This window comes from Crinia signifera, chromosome 1 (assembly GCF_055691185.1).
Source record: "Crinia signifera chromosome 1, ASM5569118v1, whole genome shotgun sequence".
In the NCBI taxonomy this organism is placed as follows: Eukaryota; Metazoa; Chordata; class Amphibia; order Anura; family Myobatrachidae; genus Crinia; species Crinia signifera.
Genome location: NC_139217.1, coordinates 229022129 through 229048646, shown reverse-complemented (window position 1 = coordinate 229048646; position 26518 = coordinate 229022129). Strand labels below are relative to the sequence as shown.

The 26518-nt window shown below is 43.1% G+C and overlaps 1 protein-coding gene across 4 annotated transcripts in view; it reads right to left on the bottom strand.

The window, feature by feature from the left end:
* The window catches only part of CREB3L3 (cAMP responsive element binding protein 3 like 3), a 70637-nt gene that overhangs the window by 23658 nt on the left and 20461 nt on the right, over positions 1 to 26518 (bottom strand). For 3 of the 4 annotated variants that reach the window (XM_083179383.1, XM_083179385.1, XM_083179386.1), the window contains 4 exons: positions 7090 to 7224; positions 6780 to 7014; positions 3813 to 3928; positions 3564 to 3695 (listed from right to left, as the gene is read on the bottom strand). In XM_083179383.1, coding sequence (XP_083035509.1) covers positions 3564 to 3695; positions 3813 to 3928; positions 6780 to 7014; positions 7090 to 7224 — 618 coding nt within the window. The remainder of the gene's footprint in view (positions 1 to 3563; positions 3696 to 3812; positions 3929 to 6779; positions 7015 to 7089; positions 7225 to 26518) is intronic. The other variant, XM_083179384.1, reaches the window with a different exon arrangement.

The window sequence follows — 26518 nt, the reverse complement described above, 5'->3', positions numbered from 1 at the left end:
GACAGCCGGTCCCTGTATCACCGTGATAATCTCGACAGTGTAACAGTCACATGGAGGACTGCCTGTGGGTAGCTGCACGCTAGCTCCTCCTACTTGCAGCCAGCTCAGCATGTCTCTCTTTTCAATAGGAGAAAGGATAGCCGGCAGCTATGCCTGAGGCTCTGTCTAAAATCTGAATAAACATTGGACACCTAGGCCAGTGGACGGGGGGGGGGGTTTCTTGGTACTTGGAACCCCCCTTGCGTGCACGCATGATTCAATGGGTTAAAGAGCTCATAAAACACTGAGAGACAGAGGAAGAGAGAGAGGGAGGCGCACAAAAGAAATAAAAACATATTGATAAAAATCTAAACTACAAAAAAAGCAAACACAAAAGGAAGGCAAACTAAGAAAAAGTTTGAATTAAATGTAAAACAGACTTCATGTTCAACACAGGATGACAGAATTATTCCAAACAGGATTCTAGGCTTCCAGCAATGCCTGAGACATAGGGAAAATATCTAAATAGTGAAAATATAACATTCTCCTGCCAATGTATATTTATTTATTAAAAGTTATTTATATAGTACACACATATTCAGCAGCGCTTTACAGAGAATATCTGAACATTCACATCAGTCCCTGTACCAATCTATATTCCCTACCACAGGTACAGACACACATTCTTTCTAGGGATAATTTTGTTGGGAGCCAATTAACCTACCAGTATTTTTTTAGAATGTGGGAAGAAAACCTGAGCACCCGGAGGAAACCCACGCAGGCACGGGGAGAATATACAAATTCTAGACAGTTAGGGCCATGGCGGGAATCAAACCCATGACCTCAGTGCTGTGAGGCAGTAATTCTAACCATTACACCACATCCATGAAAAGTAACATACTTATCTATTTTATACATTAGTAAAGTAGCACAGAACAAGAAAACTTTACTCTGCTAGTTAGGGTGAAAAAATAAGGCAAACTGTTAACTACTAGTATACAATGTCAAAGTCCAAAAACATATATGTTATCCTGCATTTCCATTTTAATAAAGGAAACAGGGCTAATGCCACACAAGTAAACACAATATTCCCACATATTCTATCCATTTGGCTACAAATTAACCCTTTGAGTGCCAAGTGAATTTGTTAAAATTGGTGTAAAAACAGGGTTGCCTCCCTGACCCTCTCCTTCAGGGAGAAAATGCTCTGTTCCTGGACTTCCCTGGTAATGTATGATTGCCATCACCTGTGGTGAAACACCTTTCTTATTAATTACCTAGCTCACCACAGGTGATGGTAATCATACATTATCAGGAAAGTCCAGGAACATAGCATTTTCTCCCTGAAGCAGAGGGTCAGGTAGGCAACCCTGTGTAAAAATTGCCAAGCAAAATTTTTATTCATCATAATGACATGCAATGTTTAAGGAAATATAATTTTTTTTTTTAACACAACATTTCTTATTTAAATCTATATAACTAATGTGAGCGATTCTGGCACTCAAAGGGTTAAATAATAAAAAATGTCCAACAGTAACAAAGAGTATGCTTATGTAACCCAGGTGTGTCAAGAGGGGGATACTAATTACCCAGGCCTAGGTCTCATTAAGGTCCTCATTGGTCCTCCCCTCATCATCTGGAATCAGTTGCAGCAGCTCTTCTCCTGTACTGTGGCAAGGAAGGCAATAAAAGTACTCCATCATAGATCTCACTTGCGTTCCAAAGCAGACCAAATTGACTCTTTAAGAAAGTAGTTTAAGCATCTAAAAATGACAAGCCTAGCATGAGATGCAGAATGTGCAGTGGACCTCAGGCCTCCAAGATAATGTGCACATTCTATGACAAGGTTGGTGCAAGTGGAATGAATGTTCAGTAGTGTCCTGGAACACCTCCAACAGTCTTTGTTCAGAGGACTGCAGCCTTGTTGTGATTTGTTTTGACGTGCCCAATTGAATCAGCTGCTGTCTGCTGTAATGCTGCAGCTTGCACAATCTCAGCATATGTGAGGGTGTGAAAATCTGGGGCATCTGAAGCAGTAGGCAAAGAAGGCTGCAGGGAAGATCCATTGTCTACATGTGCAGTAGCCATGATGGAAACAAGGCCCTGGCATTTAGCATGTTCGCATTGGCTACTAGAGGACATAGGAGAGGATATGAAGTTATGCTGGGGGGGGGGGGGGGGGTCTATGGCATTTCAGGCAACAGAGCTCAGTTCCCTTGCAGCTTGTCACTGGGCTTCAGAACTAGAAGTCCCCCAAAAATGTGTTTCTAGTTCTCAGGGCATTGTTGATCATCCTACAAATTGTCACCATACATTTAAGTATGACAGGTCCTAGGGTGACCAACTCATCCCTTTAATTCGGGACACATATCAATTACACAAGTTCTGTGGCTGGTTTTTAACTGCCACACTTCAAGACTCCATTTCACCTGGTTTTAAACTGCCACAGAACCTGAGTAATTAATGTGTCCCGAATTAAAGGGATGAGTTGGTAGTCCCTAACAGGTCCTGTTCATATAACTATGTTTCATATATTCTGGTATGGGATACATTTGAATGTTCATCATTAAGATTTAAAATACAGATGTCAGCATCCCAATGGAGGAAGCTATCTGCCAGGAAGCAGTATACTTCCCTTCACCCTGACCCTCCGCCCCCCCCCCCCTACCCACAACAGCCTAACCCAAACCCTCCCCACTAGTGTTTAACCCTTAATCCTATAACCCACCTAAGCCTAGCCCCCCCCACCCTGCAGCCTAACTCTCCCTTCTAAGTAGCTAACTCTCCCTCCCCACAGCCTAACCCTAATCCTCCCTGCAGTATAACCATAAATCCCCCCTAATCCCCAAACCTAACCTACTCTTCCCTGGCTTAATCCTAGCTCATTCAGTATTCTGGTAGTTGGGATTCTGGTGTTGGTATTGTAACCATCGGCATCCCCAACGCCGGTAGCTGAATGCATCACACTGGTACATAGTGATCACTAATGCCTGTAGCCATCATGTTGATTGACATGACAACTTGTTTTAAAGTACAATATGTTTGGAACAGAGCTTACAGTGCACTAGGATTGTCAGTGTTGGTCTTTATAGGACCTCTAACCCAAAGACACAAGTTAGTGGTTGTGGAACTTCTAAGATGCCACCTCCGCACTTTCATTTGAGAGACTGGAAAGTGGATTTTGGTGGCAGTGTGGGGTTGGTGGGGGGCAGAGGTTTGACATTTTCCATAAGGTGCCAAGAAATCTTACACCGACCCTACATCGGGTACTCAGCAGACTAATGAACACCATGGCAAACCTTGTCTTTTTAGCCTGATTTCAGAAACCATAGCAAGGCCTCATGGGAATATTATATAAATGATCGTATTAGTAAATGTTTTTAGTTTTTATATAAATAGAAAAAAATCATGTTTTTTAATTTGAGGGGTCTTAAGACGTTTTGTGCCATGAACAAGTAAGTATGGTGATCATGATGATTAAGAATCCTAATATCATTGCGTGCTGTATGCACTGTATACTGTACATGTGAGTAGACATCATAATACAAGGCTGAGTTATGTAATGTTGACCTTAATAATGTCACCTTTGTGAGTGGCAGCTGGGTAGGCAGTATTACTCCTTCCTTTGAGAGCAGTTTCTTTTCATCTTCAGTTAGTACTAACTCTCCACAGTTTCCGCCATTACGACCAGTCAGTGGAAGACTGTAGGTCTGCTGCTATTCAAAAAATACAATAATGAGAAGTAGGAATATTAGCCACATTGAGTAAAAATTACTATATTAATGCATAGCTTTAATATAGAAATATAAATTTTATATTAATGCATAGCTTACCATGTCAAAACTATTTGATAGCAAAAGATCTTTTACAGTCAGCGAATAAGACATCTCCGTTGTCTGAGATGGTATTTTAGGATTAGCCTCGTGGCAAAGCTGTCCTGTCCACATGTCTAAAAAAAGAGACAAAATCAGCTACACAATGCACATAGAGCTCTGAGAGGTGTCGTCTTTACTTTGGTTTATACTTTGCAGTGAACTAATAGTAATGGTAGGTTCTTACTACTTCTGATAATTTCAATAATGTTTTTGTATCTTGAGGCACATGTTATTGGATGTTTTTGTTTTGTAACACTTTATTCAATTGAGTGGAATGAAAAGACATCAGCTTAAGTTTCTACCTATAATTTATTTTGTACCGTCACTAAATAAATGAATTGTTCCATCAGTAGTTTTCTCTCATAAATAGTTCTTGTCTGATCCCCACTGTTAAGTTTGCGAACACTTCTGCGATGTGTCCATGATACTCTCATAACATGCCCATAAGGTGTAACATGTGTCTCAATAGACACCTTCCAGTCACTGCCCTAGAATGAAATTCTGACACCATGCATCTCAGTCGGTACTATGACTGTGCATTCATACCTTGGGATGACTTTTTAGTTACTTAGACACAGTTGAAAAGCATTGACCATTTGTGCGACTATTGCTATTGCATGAGACTCTAAAACAGGACCAGTATTTGAAAACCTTCATGTGAAACTCATTCTACATTTAGTTTGGTAGAGTGAAACGGTGTAGAATGATCATAATAAAAATGCCACATTTTATGCAAATCTATTTCCTATTCCTCTTCACCCAGAGTTGGTGCCCAGTTGAGCTCCTGTTGATACATTCACATCCATGCTGGCCTTCACATTGTTTGCAGTACCCACTTCCAGGGCAGCCGAGAGGAATGCCGGGCCCCGGTAAAATTTTGGGGGCGTGGCCAAAGTGTGTGTTGTGGGAACCTCCCACACTTAGGCCACACCCCAAAATGTTTAGAGGAGGGTGAAAAAACTCTAAAAACTGTAATCTCAGAAGCAGCACACACCTACAGCATGTGCTGTGCTGACTGCAGGCTCAGCATGACCTCTCACGCTGTCAGTGAGACACTCATGCTGAGCCTGCTGTCAGCACAGCACATGCTGTAGAAGTGTGTGCTACTGTTGCTACCCGGGAGGGATGGAGGGGGAAGGGAGGGGTCAGACCAGGGCCCCTGCGGGGCCCCTTCAGCAAGTGTGGGCCCGGGTAATTAGTACCCGCTCCCCCCCTCTCTCGGCTCCCCTGCCCACTTCCACCTCCATATTTAGATGGTACTTAATTTTCATAAATACAAAGGGTATGAAATCACAAGAAGCACTCCACCCTATTTCATAAACCCCCAAAAGCTAAGAGGTGATGCTGTGTTCTGCGGGAGATGCATTTCTCTGGTACTCGCTATTTGGAATTTTAATCCATGTGTTCCCAACCTTCTTTCACACATGTGATCCTTACTGTAAATAGAAAGATGCACCCATTGTATTCGTACCACCTTTGTTGCGTTCATGATGGTTTAAGATCCTTTTACCTTTTCATATGTCTATGCCCCTAATCAAACTTAAGCTGCCTTTTGCCAAGCTTTATGTTGTTTAATTATTATTTAATGGCCTTTCATAGATGAGGTAGTGCTGCATAAAATTAAATTTTAATACCACTTTTGATTGCCACTTGGACAGGTTCAAGCTCATGCCACAGTCTCTTAAAGCGATTTACTCCCAAAGTTCTGCAGCTCTTCACCTTCTATCGCAATATCTTCTGTATGATTCATGGCGGAGAAGAAATCTACTGCTAGGGATTATTAATACTATTCCCCATTATATGACATTTATGTTAGATTAGATATGATCAGAGGTGGGGCTGCAGCACAGTCCAAAATATAATTAGGGGAGCCAAGCCAACTGCCAGTGAGTCAGTTTGTGTCCATTTTAAGCAGCACCGTTCACAATGCTGCAGCCCCACCTCTGGAGCCTCCCCTGGATATGATCTTTGAGTGCTAAAGGCACTATAATTATACACAATATATTCTTGGTGCCTCTATTTTAACCACTACTTAGTCCAACTATGATCCCATTAAGTGTAGATCCATCCTCAAGTTGCTCCCTAGATATCCCCCAGGAGCATAGATCATAGGGCCTCACTGAATCCAAAGCTGAGACTCAACCCCTTCGAATCCCAATAAATAAAACTCTGCTTCTCATTTAACTTTACCCACCCCACCTATAGAGGTTCTGCATCTCCTCCTCTTCTAGTGCCACCTCACACAGACTCCTGAACTGTTAGAGGCTCTTATAGTTGAGATTGGCTCCTGCTGATGAAAAATAACCCTCACAAAATGGCTGCTCCCTACAGCATACCATTTTTAAGGATGATAGAGGAGGCAACCACCTCCACTAACATCCTCAAAAGGGTCAGTTTTCATTAGCAGCAGGAGAAAGGAGGAACACCCGGACCGAAGACCAGTAGGTCTGTGGGTCCTGGTTAAAGACACGGCAGCGGCAAGTGGAGGGGTAAGGCAGGCAGGGCCGCCAACAGTGGGGTGCCAGGGGTACAGAGACTATTGGTCTTATGTTCAGGTGCCTGGATGTTGGGCATCATTTCCAGAGGCTACATTATCAACCACTGGCTAATTATTTAACAGTAAGCATCCAATAAATTATTCTAGGGTCCTGTCTTGCTGATCTCTAAGCTGTGACTTCCCCCTTTCTGTCTGTTGGTGTGGTTGGCATTACATAATTAAACATTCCCTTTTTGTATTATTTTCATTTGCACTACAGGTGATTCCAAAGACTCCATACTGTGAAATCTTTCACACATTTCCAACACATAATGACAGCCTTCATGAATAGGGAGTAGTATATATTTAAATATAACATAGTCTATATGATCTTTTGAATGATGTATTACCCAGCAAAGCTGGTACTATGAATACCAGACGCCACCTACCTGCATGCTCACTCAGATCTATAGATACATCTTGTTCTCGATGATCCTTCGGGTTGTGCATCACATGGCGAGAGTCTGTATATTGGTACTGGAAAGGACTATCCTGTTGATCTGAGGGGACATCTTCAGATACTCCACTGTCACTAGCTGATGGTGACCACAGATTTGAGTCTGATGGGGTATCATCAGCCACCATTAGCAAAGACAAAAATTCTTCATCATCCTGCTTAGGGATCTGTGTCAAGAGGTTTCAATTAGAATAACAAACTACAGTGACATGTTATAATTAGTCATTTACTTGAATACTCACGCTAGGCTCAGAGCTAGTACAGAATGGCTCTGCAGTTGAATATTCATGGCGAAGGATACCATCCTGGAAATCAAACAGCAGATCTAGAAGTTCCACACTCGGCATGCTATTCTGATCATATCCATATGATATGTTCTGTGATATGAAGGGACATAGAGACTGCTTAAACCAGTAATATGGGAGAACATTAGCTCAACAAATAAAGAATAATATTCATTCTATTTTTACAGTCTGCTTCATTGCAAGAGTCAATGTTTAAACATGTCAATTTTACCCATTCGAAAGATATTTATTTGATTCATTATCATCTTTCTGACATACTGTGTTTTCTGTTCATTTAGTTACCACTTGCTGTAAACAAGCCTTAGTTACATTAGTTAATAAAATATGTCTACATTTAAGAACACCTAAATGTAAATCCCGAAAATTATCATTCAGTAATAAACTGTCTCTTAAAAATTAACTGAAAAATGGAATGCATTTTATAAAGGATGGGCATAGGATCTCCATCATAGCGAAGGCTTTAGCTCATGGTGTATAGTAATCAGGGTGGTAGGGAGGGCGGAGCCAGTGGAACACGAGCTCTGGGCACCGAAAGAAATTTTTCTCCCCCCTGCCAAAATAAATTCTGGCACGCCCCCCCCCCCCCCAAGAAGGGGCAAGGCGATGGACCGCTGGCTGAGCTGACAGGTGACCCAGACAGCAGTGAGCATGAGCACTGAGCTGGTCCCGCTCCGTGCATATCTAATCAGCAGGGACCCAGCACAGTGCATATTTAATGAGCGGGTCCCCACCCTGTGCATATGTAATGAGCAGGCTCATTACATATGCACGGGCTGGGACCCGCTCATTAGATATGTACAGGGCGGGACCAGCTCAGCGCTCACTGCTGCCTGGGTCACCTGTCAGTTCAGTCGGTGGCGCCCACCACAGACCCTGCTGGTGCCGCTCCCCCAAACCACCACAGGGTCTGCCACATTTGTAGCTACGCCACTGGCACCAGAGCAGTGCACTGCAAATTGTGCCGCCGGCTCCTTTGCCTGCTTGCTTCCCTGCCCACTGTCTGCTGTCCCAGCTGAGCTGCCTCGCCCGCCGCTATTTTCAATTAAGTCTCTCACTGGACCGATAGCCAATAGACGCTTGCGGTCCAGCAGCCAATCAGAAGCAGCGTTGAAGACTGGACCACGAGCCTTCATTAAATATAACGGCGGACAGGGCAGCTCAGCCGGGCACAGCAGGGAGGTGGCAGGCTGCAGTACCCCTTGGCAACAAGCTGTTTAGTCCCCCTTGGTAACGAGCTATTTAGTCCCCCTTGGCAACAAGCTTTTTTAGTCCCCCTTGGCAATGAGCTATTGCAGTCCCCCTTGGCAACGAGCATGAAACCCCTTGGCATCGAGCATGAAGTTCCTAGCAATGAGCATGTAGGTAAGTTGCAGTTATGTGTCAAATCTGAAATGGGCATTATGGTTTGTTATATAGTTTGTAATGGGCATTACAGTTTATTATATAGTATGTAATGGGCATCATGTGTGGTCTTAAGTGTAATTGGTATTACGGTACGTGGCTTTATGTGTAATGGGTATTACGGTATGTGGTATAATGTTAGGCCGCTCCCCCATTTTGCTGTGCCGCAAAACATGCCTTTTCTCTGGGCACCGTGGCACGTAGCTACACCACTGATAGTAATCCCCTCTCTCTCTCTACAAAGTGGTATTGTTTTTTACTTAGAAGTATTAAATACCATATTAATTAATTAGTTAATGAAGGAAGGTCATAAATGCTGGCACTTATTATGTGCATAAAATATTTGGTGCTTCTGTCATTAATTAATGAATATAGCACTAATTAACAAATCAAAGATATTGTCCTTTCAGTACTTGTATCCTAGAACGGCGCCCGTCGGGTTGATCGCATGCCTTAAGTTTAAGTTACTTAAGGCATGCGATCGACGTGATGGACCCGATTTTATGTCAATCACCAGTGTATTTGCCGGTGAAAGACAAAATCGCGTTGATTGGGTCCATCGCGGCCCATTATAATGGGCCGCAACGCAACCGACGCGATCAACGCGACTTTCCCATAGAGAATAATGTTAAATTAGAAAATCGCGTTGATCTGGTCCATCGCGGCCCATTATAATGGGCCGCGATGCGACCGACGCGATCAACCCGATTTTCCCATAGAGAATAATGTTAAATTATTTTTAAAGTTAAAATCGGGTTGATCAACCCGATTTTACATAGGGAACAATGGGAAATGGGCCAATAGGGCCAATTTCTCATTGTATAGGGTTAGAAAGTATGGTTAATGGCCCCCCATTGTTAACGCCACCCCACTATTGACACCAACCCAAAGTGTGGCGAGCGCAGCGGTACACGTCCTGCGACCTTTTCATACCACCACTATCCACGTCGGCGTGGAGTCTATTTTATATAGTGTGGCGAGCGCAGTAAGCCACCGAGCCCCAAGCGTGGCGAGCGGACGCGTATACCTGTGAAGTTATGCGCGTCCGCTCGCCACGCTTCGGGCTCGCTGCGTTTGCCACACTATATGTAAAAATCGGGTCAATCGCGTTGGTCGCATCGCATGCGATTTGGTTGGCATGCGATGCGATCGACGCAATTTTTCCGACCCGATCAATACAATCAAAATCGTGGGTGCCGTGCTAGGAAACAAGTACCGTCCTTTCTAATTAATTTACACTACTGATCCCTTAATAGGTGCTAATGATATATGATATATGAAATATAATATTTCATATTAGCCTCTTGCAGGGAGATCCTGCCCCCAAAAGAATCCTTACATAGTATAAAAGAAATTCCCCAAAATGTGGCTGTCTGTCTGAATGCGCTAAACTTGAAAACTGGTGGTTGATTCTTTGTGCAATTTTCACTATTATGTAGTGCAGTTCCCGAGGAAGGTTTAGGTATATTAACCATCAGCCTATTGGAGCCAAGCAATAACCATTGCCAGCTGACACTGCCTTACAAACACCACTGACCAAGGAGGATAAAAGGATAAAATGTAATGCTTAGACAAGATTCAGGTACCTGAGGCCTGATTCTGGTTCACTCGCAAAAGCAAATTCTCTCTCTAATGGACAAAGCTATGTGCACTGCAGGGGATAGATGTAGCTTGTGCAGACAGAGTAATGTGAGGTACACACCAGGACAATTTGTCCCAAAATTACCCAATTCAACTGATTTTATGTAAATTGGCCATGTTTTGGGCCATTTCGCTGCCGTTCTGATGCGATCTCGATCCTATGCGTGGTATATTACAGTGTAAAAATAAAGCAGCCAGTACTTACCTGGCACAGAATCAAAAAAACACCCAAATCTAGCTCTCTCTGCATGTTACATCTGCACTCCCCTCAGTGCACATGCTTTTATAAATTAGAGAGAGAATGCGAGTGAGACAGAATCGGGTCCCTGGTCCTCACACGTCTGGTTACTATTTGCAGTATTCTCCAGCTTAATCCTGTGTAGCCATGAGATATTGATTAGCTCCTAAATCACTTTTGTGCAGTCCAATATGTCTCATCAGTTCCAGTTCAATATCATTGGCTCCATTTCGATATAAGTTTTATTGGTTCCAGTCCTATATCTGCATCATTGGTTGGTTTCTGCCTAATATTTGAATTATCAGTACTAGCCCAATATCTGAATCTTCTGTTCCAGTTTGATATCTGCATCAATGATTTTAGTCTGATATAAGTGACATGGGTCCCCATACACCCATACTCAAATTGCACCAAATAGCTTAGTTTAGGGCACCACAATTTTGCCACTTAACTAAGCCAAAATAGTAATTCTAAATTCCCTAAATGTTTTCCCCATGTTAAACATATAACTTAGAGTTTGAGTTAGAAAGTCTCACACGGGAAACGCTGCTTAGCAGCAATTCTGAGAGGCACCATTTTCTGCAGCTCCCACCTCCACGGCTGGTTTCTCTCCCTCCACCCTTCTTTGACCACCCTATTACCTCCCCGCTGGACCGTAGGATACCGGGCACCTGACAGCGCTGACTGCAGAGCTAAGGGGGGGCTAAAAGCCTTCCTGCAGGTTGCAGCCTAGCGTGGCACGAGAAGCCAGGACCTAAATTTTGTGGCACCCATGGAAGCGCATGGCTGTGCAGGATCATCAGCAGCAACACTCTCTACCCGGCAACGGCGACCTTCTCCTGGGCCTCACTACACCGCTCAGCACCACACCACCACCACTACAGATCAAGTATCCATCTTTACACTTGCATGCTAAGTGACATCCTGTACCTGTAGAGTTCTGCTCAGCAACATTTGGAGCTACACTCTGGATAAAGTTGCACGTTTAAGGACATTCAGTGCCAGCAACTGGGAGGCACAAGGGAAATCTTTTTTCAACAGCACTATTTCAAGGTACCTGTTTTTCATTAGTCTGGCCAGACTTGAACTGAAAATCCATGTTACTAATGACAAAATTTGCAATATTCTACTAATCCTAATAAATTGCATGAGGATAAGTTTGTCACCATTGTGAATGTACGGATTGCTTAGAAAGACCATGAGCACTAATATTTACTAACAAATCAAGTTTATGCTATTAACCCATATTCTATGTATTATGTACTAAATATTCAGTTATAAACGGTACTAAAATATTTGTTCTAAGTGAATGTTGAAAGTACATTTTTAATTCTCATTTGGTTGTCTTGTTTATTTTTTATGATTGTGGCCACAAATCAATATTATAGTTTATTGTTAAAATCGTTTTTATTACGATAATACATTTTATTGGTATAAAAGTATTCCAATCACTTCCAGCTTCCGGGTGCATGGAGTGAGCCGCAAGGCGCGCAGCTCCGCTCCGTTCCAGGTGATTAAGATATCTACACGGCGAAACTCGCTCCAGCCTGCCTGACATCCGCACCTCATCCCCTCCTGGACACCGGCATGGATAAATTATTCACCACCCCGCAGCCACCGCACTCCCAGCAGCAAACTGGGCAGCAGGTGAAGAGAGGCCCCGCGTCTGCTTCAGCGCCGGACAGTGACACGCCTGCTCCTACCCCAGCAGCTAAGAAATATGCTACAGAGGCGCAGGGAGAAGATTACAAAAGTTGACACAATGTGTTGACAGAATAGAAATCTGCTCCAGATATGTAAATGGTATTGTTTTATATACATGTTTTGATATGCTGCCGGAAGTTATGTGACTTTAGGCCATCTCGTATCATTGCGTTGTGCACATTGATACCTTTATTTTTTATTTTTTGATGTAACATGTCTATGTGTTTACCCTTCCCTAATGTTCTTATACAGTCTTAGTTCATGTACATGACAGTTACTGCCTAACTCGCAACACTATGTATATTATATTAACCTGGAAAAACGATGGCAGAACTTAAAATTGGCACCTTTAATGTAGGCGGAAAGTTTTAGTATACTGCAACAAATTAAAATTAGACGTCATTTTTATACAGGAAACCTATCTAATATATGCAAAAATACTTAAACTCCAAATTCTTGGTTGGAAGCTACTAGCATATGCAGCTTATAACTCAAAGGCTAGAAGAGTTGTCATTCTAATACGACGTTTCATACCCTATGATTTGATTAATACGGACTCAGACCCCGAGGGTAGATATACTATAGTACAAATCTTGATACACTCTTCCATTTTTACTGTTGTGCAATGTATATGCACAAACAGTGTATAATAAAAAATTCTTTCTACAACTCTGCGAGACCTGACACCGTACATGCATGAGGCATTAATAGTCTGCGGTGATTTTAATCTTGTTTCTGACACATACATGTACAGATCAACATATCCCCGCTATCCTCCCTCTTTACCTAATTAGATTAGGGATACCAGAGTTTACGTCTCAAAATTATCCTTTGATAAAGCTACTCTCAGGTAGCGAAACGCATCAGGAGTGACTACACCAGCTTACCACCTGCCACCTATTGCCTGCCTATCAAATTGGACCCAGACCAGCCGTCACCAGAGTATCTTTTTTAACCTCCTATCCGCATAATTGGAAACCTTGGGGAATCTCCCCTCACCCAGTGATGGACTTTGCAGAAACGCTTTCCTGAAAAGGATTAATACCTCATTTGGACTGACCTGCGGTAAATATACCCTATAAGGAGACTATATTTGTTTTCTCTGGATAGACTTTGACGGCATACTAGGAATGGATCCAGTCTAAGCAGCTCAATTTGCAAACCATTGGTGTTTATGCTGGTTATTTATATTGTTGATCTTATTGTGTACCCCCCTTTTTTATGTCATTAAATTTTTTACATTTTAATTTTTAGCGCTACTATTGTATATCTTTTCTGTTTTCCGATCATAGGGACTCTGGATCCCTTGTTTAGTAGCTGCTTCGCACCACAACCCCTCACAGCGCCCAATTGTGTTGTTCTACAACCATCCCCGTTTTTTTCTATGGATTGTACATACCCTACCTCCCCTCCCCTTCATGTGTACATCTCGTCTATAATCCTGTCTAGATGCATTTTGTATGACTTAATGATATATGTTTACTCTATGCGATTTATATGTCCATACTGTATAGAAACTTCTTACATGGATACCTATTTTTGTAACTAACTTGAGACATTTTCCTTTTTTTTTAATAAGTCATATGAGATGTTATTCCTTAAACACCCAATAAAAAGTATTCCAATCGTGTGCAGTTTTGTTTTGTTTTTTTTACACACCACAGATCAGGCACTGTAGCCAGACCACTACACCTGGAGGTGCCCAGCCTGCCACTGCCTCCCATAACAGGTACCCCTGATGGGGATTACTTTCTATTTAATTTGCTTTCCTATACCTGGCTTCCACTCTGGGATCTGACTGACCCTCCCCACCCTGGTTTTCTGGATTTCTTTCCCCCATTATCTCTGGGCTGCAACTTCACCCTTATATTGGATGCCTTCTACTACTGCTGATTATCTATTAATACATCCTGTATTCACAAACCGCTTCCATTCTGCTACTATACTGCCTGGACTATAATTACCATCAAGTGTCTGCTCTCTCAGGGGCTGCCCCCCTTGTTATACACAGCTTGTTTATCTCCTCTCTCTCTTTAATAAGGAGAAGTGCAGTATATGCCTATACTTACTGATAAGTACTGGGAATACACTACCTCCATCAATTGTCTTAATCCCACTGCACTAATGGCTTATACCGGATGCACATCTAACACCAACATAGCTTTTATCCCGGATGGGAGAGGAGTCGGTTATGACAGTGACATGGCCTAAAGGACTACTACCCATCCTGACTGAGGTGGAAATTGATGAGGAGGGAGAGGAGGCCAAATGTATTTAGCTATCACTGGACTGCTTATGCTCTTAGCCAAAGTTTCAGAACTTGATAGTGACTTATGATGAACACACTGCAGGTGGCATAATAGGTCGGATGTTCCCAGCAGGTGGTTAACATTCTTACCCCTACTAATTTTACAATCACATCGGGTGCATGTGGCGACACAGATGTTGTCCAGCTTGGGGTACAAATAATTCCAGACACATGACGTGGATCTTTTGGTCCTCTACCCAGGCATGTTGATGTCCATTTTTTTTTTACCCCACAGACAACAACTGTCTTGTCCGGTGCCTGATATAAACAAACCAGATCACCATCCTCCTCATTAACTACCACCTCAGCACCAGCTACACCCATATAATCATCCTGGTGTACTTCAACAGTGACATCTTCAATTTGAATATCAGAAACTGGACTGTGGGTGCTCCTTCTAGCACTTGCAGAGGGTGTGCAAATGGTGGAAGGAGCCACCTTTTCCCATCCAGTGTTGGGAAGGTCATCTATCACAACTGTTGACACAAGACTCTCCTTGGGGATTTGTTATACCATCCTAGAATTCTAATTTTTTTTGCTGCACATTTACAGGTTAATTTTTTTTTTCATTTTGTGAAGTGCTTCCATTGTCAGGTGAAGCTGGACAACTAGTCGTCAGGACCTTAGCCAGAGTGAATCACTAGTCACCAGGGCCTTAGCCGCTTCATGCCACTCCATGTCGTAAATGACATATTTTCATGTTTACGTTTCTCCTTATATGATTTTAATTTAATTTTTTGGGTCATTTTACTGAACTTTGGCTTTTTGAATTTTGAATTTAACATGCTCTATATAACATTGGGCATTAGCCTTGGCAGACAACTGGCAGACAACTTTGATCGCATTTCATTGTCTGTCATGACTAGTGGCAGCAGCTTCAGCACTAGGAGGAAGTGCTTTCCCTATTTTATCAAGTTTTTGTTCTCCATTTTTTTTCTGTAGTGTAGAGTATAAGCAATACATAACAGGCCTGTAATTATTCTGTGTGTCACACGGAGTGTGCCCAATACACAGTAGGCAACCCTGTAATAATTATTGTGTCACAGAGAGTGTACCCAATACACACGGGGTACTGCTTAATTCGTGTGTCACAGAGAGTGTACCCAATACACACAGGGTACTGCTTAATTCATGTGTCACAGAGAGTGTACCCAATACACAACAGGCTCCCCTGCTGTATTCAGTGTCACAGACAGGGTACCCAATGCACACAGGGCACCGCTTTATATGTGTGTGTTTGTATGACAGAGAGTGTCCACAATACACAACAGGCTCCCCTGCTGTAATTATTCTGTGTGTCACAGACAGTGTACCCAATGCACACAGGGCACCGCTTAATTGAGTGTGTGTGTATGGCAGAGGGTGTACCCAATACACAACAGGAACCCCTACTGTATTGTGTGTGTGTCACAGAGAGTCAGTGTACCCAATATGCAACAGGCAACCCCAGGGTTATTATGTGTCAGAGTGTGCCCAATACACAACAGGCATACACTCTGATACAGCAGTGTGCCACTTGAGCTCTGAGCAGAGCAGGTCAAATCACCACCCCACCACACCCCACAGCACAGCACAGCACAGCACATTACAGATACTAATAGGCTATAGCTAAGAGTAAGTAGTCCTCTTTACCCTTCCCCAGGACCAGAGTGAAATGGCGCTGTGACACGGTCCTTATATAGGATGCAGATCTCCCGAGAATTCGACAGTGGGATGATACCATTTTGCCGTGTTCAGGCTTGCGAGTACAGTAGCATTCAGATTACAAAAATCCGAACATGCTCATCTGTATTAAAAATCATTAGATAGGTGAAAGAAAGATGGGTTTTGAACATATCCACATGGATGCAAATGATTGTTTAGCCATTTGATTTGCACAGCGAGCACATTGATTCGCAAGGCAGGATTTTACCCTAGCGGGGTGGTGCCTGGCCGTTGGAATGTGTGGCCGTGCAATCAGGTCTGAATCAAGCCCTATAAACCCATATAACTATTAATAAAACAAGCCAATAGAGACACTTTTGGTACATGGAGACACTTTTGAAACACAATATGACACCCAGAGGGACAACCAAAGTGTTCACAGCCTTTGAGCTAACTAAAGATAGTAACTAATTCACAGAGTTATACATGATGATATTGTACTGTTCAAACGCACAAAGGAAATAAAATGTTTTAAAACACTGGAAAAATTCAAGTTAACCTTTGGTAAATTCAAAGGTGAAATAGATCTTGAGAAATCAATGAAAAAGTTCCAAAGGGACAAAAAAGATTTTATTTAGAATGCTGCTCAGTATGTGGAACAAGATGCAATAAGTGTTACTAAGCAAAGCTCCAACTCCTATCTGGGGCACTGTCGGGACTCGCGGCCCCCTGCCGCCACTGCAAGATCAGTGTGCTGTAGACCCGAACCAGGAACACACCTTCATAAATATATATATATATATATATATATATATATATATATATATATATATAGATATAGATGCTGCTTCCTTCTGGAGACACTACACTCCTATACCATGGATTGTTTTATTCCTGTTTGGAAGTGACACTTCCCTAAAAAGGCTGTCTTAAAGGTACACACTCCATTAAGTGGACAGCCCCTGGCAGTCCCAATCCCTGGCAATTCTGGAGCCTACTGTGGGTTTAAAAACGGTTTTCCCATATATTTTTGTGGACCAGTACTTATGTCAACATGTACTAACCTTGCCCTCTTATGTCAAAGATACTATGGACGTCCTGGTAAAATTACAAGACATCACAGTGAGACCGGGAGCCTTTTTAGCGACCTATGATGTAGAAAGCTTATATACCAGCATTGACTATAAAAAAGGAATCTCCGCAATCAAGTATTTTCTTGATATGGGAAGAGACCAAAAATTAAGCGCCTTCCTTTTGAAAATGCTGGAATTCATTTTGACAAAAAAAACTATTTTACTTGCAATGACAAGTACTACCTCCAGGTTAGAGGCACTGCTATGGGGACGGCTTGTGCCCCCACGTATGCAGGCCTCTACCTGGGGTGGTGGGAAAAGGAACTGTTTTTTTACTGAAAGCAACGAGCCATATACGGACCAGCAGTGGCGTAGCTAAGTTTTGGGTGCCCCCCCGCCATTAGGGGGGGTGCCCCCCTGCCGCCGCCCCGCCAAGCACCCCCGCCAAGCACCCCCCGCCACCCATGCAACCCCCCCCAATCCCCCGCAGCCTTACATATCGCGCTGGTCCCTGCGGCTCCGTTCTTCTGCTGAGGACCACCACAAAATGGCCGCCCCCATACAGCAGACAGAGAACTGTGTGCTATATGGGGGCGGCCATTTTGTGGTGGTCCTCAGCAGAAGAACGGAGCCACCGGGACCAGCGAGATAGGTAAGTCTGCGGGGGATTGGGGGGGGTGTAACTATAGCACCGCAGCCCCCGGCGCCCCCCACATGCACAGCGCCCCCCCACGGTGGCGGGGGCTGCGGTGCTATAGTTACGCCGCTGCGGACCAGATACTATTATACCTGAGATACATAGATATCCTGATCCTCTGGGACAGTGAACAAAAACACCTAGAACAATTCATCACCTCCTTGAACAAGAACGACCTGAACCTGAAGCTCACAGGCACAATGAGCCAACAACAGGTGAACTTCCTAGATCTCACGATTAGGATAGATAAGGAGGGTAAAATAACAACAGATATGTATCGCAAGGAGACGGCCACAAATAGCATTCTTCACTCAAGCAGCTCACATCTCCCTGCAACAATCAAGAGCATTCTAAAAGGAGAATTACTGAGGACAAAAATAAATTGTTCCCAACCAACAGATTTCCAAGTGAGAGAGCGACAACTTTGTGAGAGATTGTCCCAAAGGGGATACAGCAAGCGAATCTTAAAGAGAGACAAAAACACTGTCCATCAAGAGATTCATTACTAATCCCAAAAACTAAAATTCGGCAAGAGGAACCAATCAGATATATAGGCACATTCAACAACAGATGGCAGGAAATTAATACCATACTGCAAAAGCATTGGCACATCTTACATACAGATACCGACTTGCAAAAAGTATTATCCAATAGAATACAAATGAGTTGGAGGACAGATTAGTACAAAGTCACTTAACTGTAACTACTGTAGGAAGACATTATACAGTACACTGTACTGTATAAGACACTGTACAACAAAAAAGGCTCTTTCTGCTGCCGTTTGTGTAAAGCCTGCAGGTATATGACACCCAAAACCAATTATCTTGATAAATACCAAAAGAAATGGAATATAGACAGTTACATTGACTGTATAACTATTGGGGTAGTTTATTAACTAATATGCCCCTGTCAAAAGTTCTACATTGGTAAAACTAAACGGCAATTGAAAATGAGGATCTTAGAGCATGTCAGAAGCATTAAAAATGCGAGACAAGACAAAAGTCGTTTCAAATCACTGACTCCTGTCGCCAAGCATTTCCTACAATACCACAATGGTGATCCGACCGGATTACAGGCCTTTGGAATGAAACACATACAGATGGAACGGGTCTCTTCTTTGCAGGGGATGGCGATGGCGATGCCAGCCGCCATCCCCCGCCACCTGCCATCTGTATCTGCGAAAGGGGATGCGCGCACGAGATGCGCACGCGTCCCCTTTCGCACGGTTCCCCCGGGTCCCCGCCGGCTTGTCGGCGGTCACCCGGGGTCCCCACCGCCTCCCCGCACCCCCCTAACCTGTCCGCCTCCCTGAAGCGGAGATGGACAGGGTCCCGTCGCCCCGCCGCACGGCAACTGAGCAAGCGCGTCTCAGTCAGATGGAGAGCCGGGCTGCTGGCGGATCGCCAGTGGTGACGTTCTGGCGATTTGCCAGCAAGAGGGAGCCCGGCTCCATCTGTACGTCTAAACATCAGAGGCGGCGATGTGGACAAAGCCTTACTACAACATGAGACCAAAATGAACAGCCAATATCCAAATGGATTAAATGAAAATCATAGTTTCACCCCATTTCTGTAAATCAAGCCCTATTCTATTCAACATTATCCTACCACAGAATGACTTCAAAACTACAATTATGAACACATATTTTGTCATATTACAGTCACCCACATGTCATATCATTCACAGGAATTCGAATAAATCTTCCCCCTTCTCCTCTTGGTTTTTTTTACAACTAATATTATATACACCCCACACTCTTTACCCTCCCTTTTTTTCCTTTCACGTAAAGCACCAAATAATGTTATCAAATCATTTTCACTATTTACACCTATTGGGACCTAGTGTGGTATTATTTTCTTCCCAATATTCATCTTTCCTTGTCCATATCACCACTATGTCACAGCCTTAAGGTAATACACAATCAAAAATCTCACATACCATCATAACACCCAATCTAAAATAATCCATAATCTATACTTTCAACAAATGTTCACTAACAGTTCATCACTAATTTGTATCACATTCTACATAGTTCACCTAGAAGAACAAATGACCTTAAACATTATATAATATATATATTCCAATGGTATGATATAACATATGACATCATGACAAAACTCCAATATAGGAGAAACGAATATATAAATAAAACTTTCATAATTCAGGATCTTTTTAGATATTTATGATATCTCAAAATGTCATAATTAGTGATAGGATAAATAATAGAATAAATAATATGACAAAAACAGAGGACATACACCAGAATCAATTAATACTTAAGCGCAATCAAAATCCAAAAAGCTGGGTAGATATCCACCAAATAACAAATAATACAATTAAAACAGATTACATACATTAGAACCAATTAATACTTCAGCGCAATTAAAAACCAATAAACTGGGTAAATAACCACCAAATAAGAACCATAAAATCAATATATAAGATTCCATAACATCAGTATAAAACATAATAATCCAATGGATATTACAGAGTGCACAATACCTATACAGGTTCCTGATTGCTCCCCAAACATCAGTATCTCGCTGCAATGCATCTGGATATAGTAAAACTATCTAAACCAGCATTATCTGAAAGGAATACCCCATACAGGTTCATACAGGTTTATCTGCACTTCATAGTGCAGATAAATGAGTTTAATTATTCATTTATCTGCACTATGAGGTGCACCTCTCTCTTCTGTTTATTTTAGATATTTGTTTCAGCCTGACCCTGGATGCCCATCCATAAGAGAGGCTGCTGCATTTTTTCTAGAAGACTTCATCAGGGGTTTTCAGGATTGGCTACATAAATTATGAAAAAGGACAACTTCAAAAGGTACTTCAGGGCTTGATAGGAAATATTCTTGAATGGCGTACTAGCAAGTTCATATAAGGATGTAACATTTCTGTCAGTTCTCTTAGTCCTGGATTAATATACAGGGTGAGATTCTCTAAGCTTCAAAAGTGATAAAAAGGAGAGTGATAAACAGCCAGCCAATCAGCTCCTGCCTGACATTTCTCAAACACAGTCTGTGACATGGCAGGTAGGAGCTGATTGGCTGGCTGTTTATCACTCTCTATTTTATCACTTTTGAAGTTTAGAGAATCTGGCCCACAGTATATAAAAGAGGTTCACTAATCTTTGTTCACCAATGGTTGCACTATTTAAAGTCACCCAAAGTGTAGCATGATAAGTGAGGGCCCATAAGGATAGAGCAAGCTGCCATATACATAACGTGCCTATGTGTGGCTCAGCTTGAATGTTACCCAGATGCAAACAGTGGAGAGTGAAAAACAACCAACCAAACAATTAGCTCCTAATATGCTTATTCTGTCTTCTAAACTGGATAATGATACTTACTCTCTGATACACACTAAACAGTACTGAAAAGAAAACTGTGATAGATTTGCTAAAATAAACCTTTCATTATTAAGAACCAACTTACAACAGCTTTTAGAATATGATCTATTTTTTAATCACAGTGATTGTATATGCAACATTGTTACTGTATCAGCAGTGTATGCCATCAGGGGGTGCGCCAAATGCCTGAATAGCACTGATTTATTATTTTCTAGTGGCCTAAAGAAAAAGGCCAATTCAACAATCTGTCCATAAACATTAGCAACAGACACTAATAGTGTGTACACACGGTTAGATTTGGCTTCCGATGTTCCCGATATAGGGAACATCGGAAGCCATATCGCATGCGTATCGCATGCTTTTTTAGGGCTTTCGAGCCCGATGCGCTGCTGATGCGCGCTCCCGTGTGAGCGCATATTGGCAGCCAGATAGAGAGGGCAGGCAACACTGTATAGTGCAGATCTGCACTATATAGTGTAAATTGTGCCCCTCTAGCATGCCGTGAGATGCGAGTCCCGATGCGATCTGATCGCGTCGGGACTCACATCTCACGGCAGTATTTGCCGTGTGTACACACCATAAGGAAGATTTATATAATATAGGAGAGAGGAGTAGAGAAATTGCTTATAACAACAAATCAACTTTTAACTGTCATTTTATACCCGGGCTTGGGTAAATTGTACCCATTCTCCCTCCACCCTCTTTGGTCCCTGTTGTTACAAATGTAACAGTGATGTGCTGCTGTCAGTGAGGCAGTATCGTGCTGCTATCAGTGAGGTTGAGATGTGCTTCTGTCAGAAAGGCAGTAATGTAATGCTGTTAATAAGGCTGTGATATGCTGCTGTCATTGAGATCACCCTGAGATCCCCCATCTGGGAAGGGAGACTGTCATGCTGAGGGCTTGGGGGCGGACTTGAGCTCCTGCTGGACAGATGAACCACCTCTTACTTTACCACAGGATCCTCTTTGAGAGGAGATGCCTCCTCTGGAGTTACCACAAACCTGTTTTGTGGCTGAAAGGACCAAAAGGAGGGTCCTTGGAAGGCCCTACATGGAACCAGAGGTGCTACTGTGGGATGAAAGGAGACTTACCCCTCATAGCTTGTGAGATCCATTTGTCCAGCTCTGCCCCAAACAAAACCTCTCCCGTAAAGGGCAAAGCTTCTACTGCACGCTTGGATTCCACATCCGCCTGCCATTGGCGGTACCGTAATGCCCTGCGCGCTGAAATAGAGAGGGCTGAAATACGGGCTGCCACCATACAGATGTCAGCAGAGGCTTCCATTACATATAATGTGTTCAGCCCACTGGACAAGTGCATCAGTATCTAGGCTGTCTTGTAAATTGGATACAATATTGGAGTCCCAGACCCCCATAGCCTTGTTAACCCAGCAACCAACCTGGGCAGGTCATTGATGAACCCCTGTCACTGTAAAAATAGATTTTAAAGTAAGTTCTAACTTACGATCAGAGGCGTCCTTAAGGGAAGTAGCCCCGGCACCGGAAGCACTGTCTTCTTAGACAAACGAGTGACTGAAGGATCCACTATCAGTGGAGTTTCCACTTTCTTACTACCTTCCTCAGGAAGGGGATAAGTGGCAAAAAATGTCCCCGGTATTGAAATTACTCATCAGGGCAACTCCAAGCCTGTAATAAATGATCATCCAGTTCCTCAGATGACGGAAAAGTGAACGTCTATTTTGGCTTTTTACAAAACAGGGAGGGCCACACCAGAGCCACCACCCCCTCATTAACATTTAGGGCTATTTTGACCATCTCAATTAGGTCTTCCAACCTCTGTGTCTCATGGTAACAATACCTGTGGGTCATCCGTATCTGGAATAACATTCTCCCTCCTCCACATCAGGCATTTCATCTGAATCTGATTCATTAATATGAGGGAACTGCCCTTTTCTTTGTAAAAGGGGTTGCAGGGTTTTAGGGTCTTGGTCTGTAGCCTTTGATGCTGCTGGAGCCAAAACCTTGGTTAACCCCTCCACAGCTGTTGCTAAATTGACCTGCTGTGTTCTGGATGCTTCTCTATCCTTCTGTAAAGCAGAGAGCTCAGGTGAGACTTGGGACATTGGGGCAGATGTATTAAGCCTGGTGAAGAGATAAACTGGAGATAAAGTGGAAGGAGATAACACACCAGCCAATCAGATCCCAACTGTCATATTTCAAACACAGCTGATTGGCTGGTGCCTTATCTCTTCCATGTTATCTCCACTTTATCTCCAGTTTATCTCTTCTCCAGGCTTAATACATCTGCCCCAATATGTCTGTGAGCTGAGAAGCCCAGGTAGGAGTGTCCCCATGTGACTGTGACAGAGGAGGATTTGTAGTGCATTTATCACACAGCATTATCCCCTCAGCAGACTGTGTAAACTTAGTATTACACTTTTTGCAAGCTACCTTTTTGGTGCTTCCTCCCACCATAATGTGTCCCTCACAAGCAGATACACTTTTTAAATACAGTTACACTTTAAATACACACAAGTATAGATAGTAAGTGTGAAACACTGACAGGAGAGACAGTAGACATAAGGAGGGCTGGCACTGTCTCAACTGCGCTATTGTGTAAATTAGAGCTCTGGCCTAAATTTGTAGATTTGTAAATTTGGCCCAAACAAGTCTCACCTGGCTCGAAACCTCCACTGAGTTACTCATAGACCTTGTGTAGAGCTGTAGCAGGCCAGACACTGGTGAACAGGAGTTGACAAATAAACTGTGATCCCTGACACTTCCAGCAGCATGCAGAGGTGCCAAAAGAAATAAAATGGCCACCAGTGCCACCCTGTGAGGCCAGAGAGAAAGCCGGGACTGCTGGGAGCCTATCGCGCGATAAGCTCCTCCCTTCGGCTGCTCCCTCTCCATGGCACCAGAGTTTGTACAGAAACCCTCTGCTACCACCGCCTGTTAAATTCTGTCTGACCTGAAAGGAGCGGTCAGACTTTACTCACAACTGTCTTAGCTGGCCAGGTGGCGGTGTGGCTGGGGGAGGGTCGCGAAGCTGCCGCGTGTGGGGCGCTGATACCTTTACAGAGACTGAGGTCTCTTCAGCCGGGGACCAGGGCACAACAAATAGGCAGGTAGCGACAGCCTCCTGCCTGCCTGTCCTCAAGTGAAAAACTTGCAGCTTTTGACTAACCAATAACATTTGCCCAGGAGCAAAAGAAAAAAGAAGGTGGTGAAGCGCTTAGCTAAAAATTAACACAAATTAAAAAATTGGGTATCACATTAAAATATAAATTTCTTAATAAACCGTATATACTCACAACAATTATATGCACAAATAAAATTAATGCTTAAGGACAGAGGAATATTTTTGTGGTTCCTGCTTGTTCCTATTAATGCTTCCTTTTGGATTGATTAGACTTGGTCTCCCATTTTGTACTCCATATAGCTGGTACTGTGGGTGTCCATAAACCTACTGAAGTTTCAAGTTTTTTTCCTGAAGATGTTAATATCAGGTAATCCTGTAGATGTACAGGTGGGTCTCCAATGAATGAGCAGGTGGTGGTGTATTAGGATACAGAAAAGTTTTGGGGGATCCAAGATAGATGTTGGTGGGGGAGCTGGTTCAAGTGGTATGTTGAAAAGAAAGTCCAATGTCCAATGGCAGGCAAAGCTGACGCGTTTCGTTGTTGTCTAACAACTTTTTCAAAGGTCTGTCACTCTCAAGCTTGTCAGGGTTTAAATACCATATAGACGGGAAGTGCATCATATGACATGTGACATCATTAATTTACCCAAATGATCATATACAATAAAAACGGCAAAAATAGAAGGGTGCCATTGAAAAAGTCCTCACCAAGGATGAAACGCGTGTGGCTACACTACTCATGGTAATACCTGCTCTTTTTCAATATATGCTTCCTTATTCCAGTTGCTACTGGTAATTTTATCATTGCTAACTTTATTGTTACTCTATCTGTAAATAGTCACAATAAATTTACCTTGTAAATACACCAGCTCACCTCTTTCATTTGTATACGTGCACCCCCATAAGTCCCCTTCCACCCACTACACGGACACACTAAAATCTGGAACCGTGTCAACGCATCAGGATTGGGGAAGGCACACACCATCGACATCCACCGATACATCGGAATCTCACGGTAAGATACTATCACCGTTTCAACACACAACTTGCATACCCTGAACCGTTTTACGTTGTCTTCGGAGGTACATACACCAACCCCAGGATTGACGTGAAGGGATCTAGATACCTTAACACCATCACCCATCGGGGAGACAACAGGCATTGCCTCACCGCGGGACAGCTTGCAATCATCTAGTCAAAGATCGCCTTCCCGTCACTCTCATCTTCAACACCCAGCCAACAGTTATTGCTCCCAGTTTCAACACCAACACCCAGCCCACAGTTATTGCCCCCTGTTTCCACCAGCAGAACACCCAGCCCACAGTTTTAGCTCCCAGTATTTGACAATACACCGAACCAACCACAAAAAAACCCTGAGCGCCAGCACTCCACCCTTCTATTTTTGCCTTTGTACCTACAGGGGAACCGAGACTTTTCCCCAAGGAGTGCGGGCCGCTAGGGGTCTCCACCCTCCGAGCGCTGTGCAGTCCCCCTTGTTCTTTCTCCATATACAATAAAAAAAACTATAATAATTTTCTGCATTCAATATAGGGATATATATATATATATATACTATATATATATATATATATATATATGGTAAAAAAATGTAAGACCATGCGCTAAAATATAGTCCAAAGTCACCAGTAAATTAGGGACCCTTTGTCAAGGGAACTGGGCACCAAAGACCAGAATGGAAATGCAGCACTTTCTCTGTAGCAAAGCCTCTGGAACCCACAGAGGATGAAGATCTAGAAGAAAATGTAAAGAGAGAGGCGCTTCATGGTGCATTAAACGAGTAACAGTTAAATGAAAGAGAGAAACTCTCCAAGGTAAAAAGAGTCAAAGACTCGTACCATAAAACAAAGCACTGTGGACTGGATACCACACAATTTTACAAGTAAAATCAAAGCAAAACTGCTCACGATCATCCAGGCACGGGTGTCCACAAACAACCTGCAGAAAGCTGCACCGCTGGCTTGCTATACAACAATCAGGGATGTTTCGGACCGCCGGAGGCAGGAGCAGGATCAGCTGGAGAGGCACGACGTACGCCCTGATGCGTTTCGTCATAGGACTTCATCAGAGGGCGTGGCTACTACGTGTGCACATCCAGCCTATAACCACACCGGACCTGTCAATCATGACCGACCGGAGCTGGAGACTGCCCCAATTTCACAACACAAACTTAGCCAGC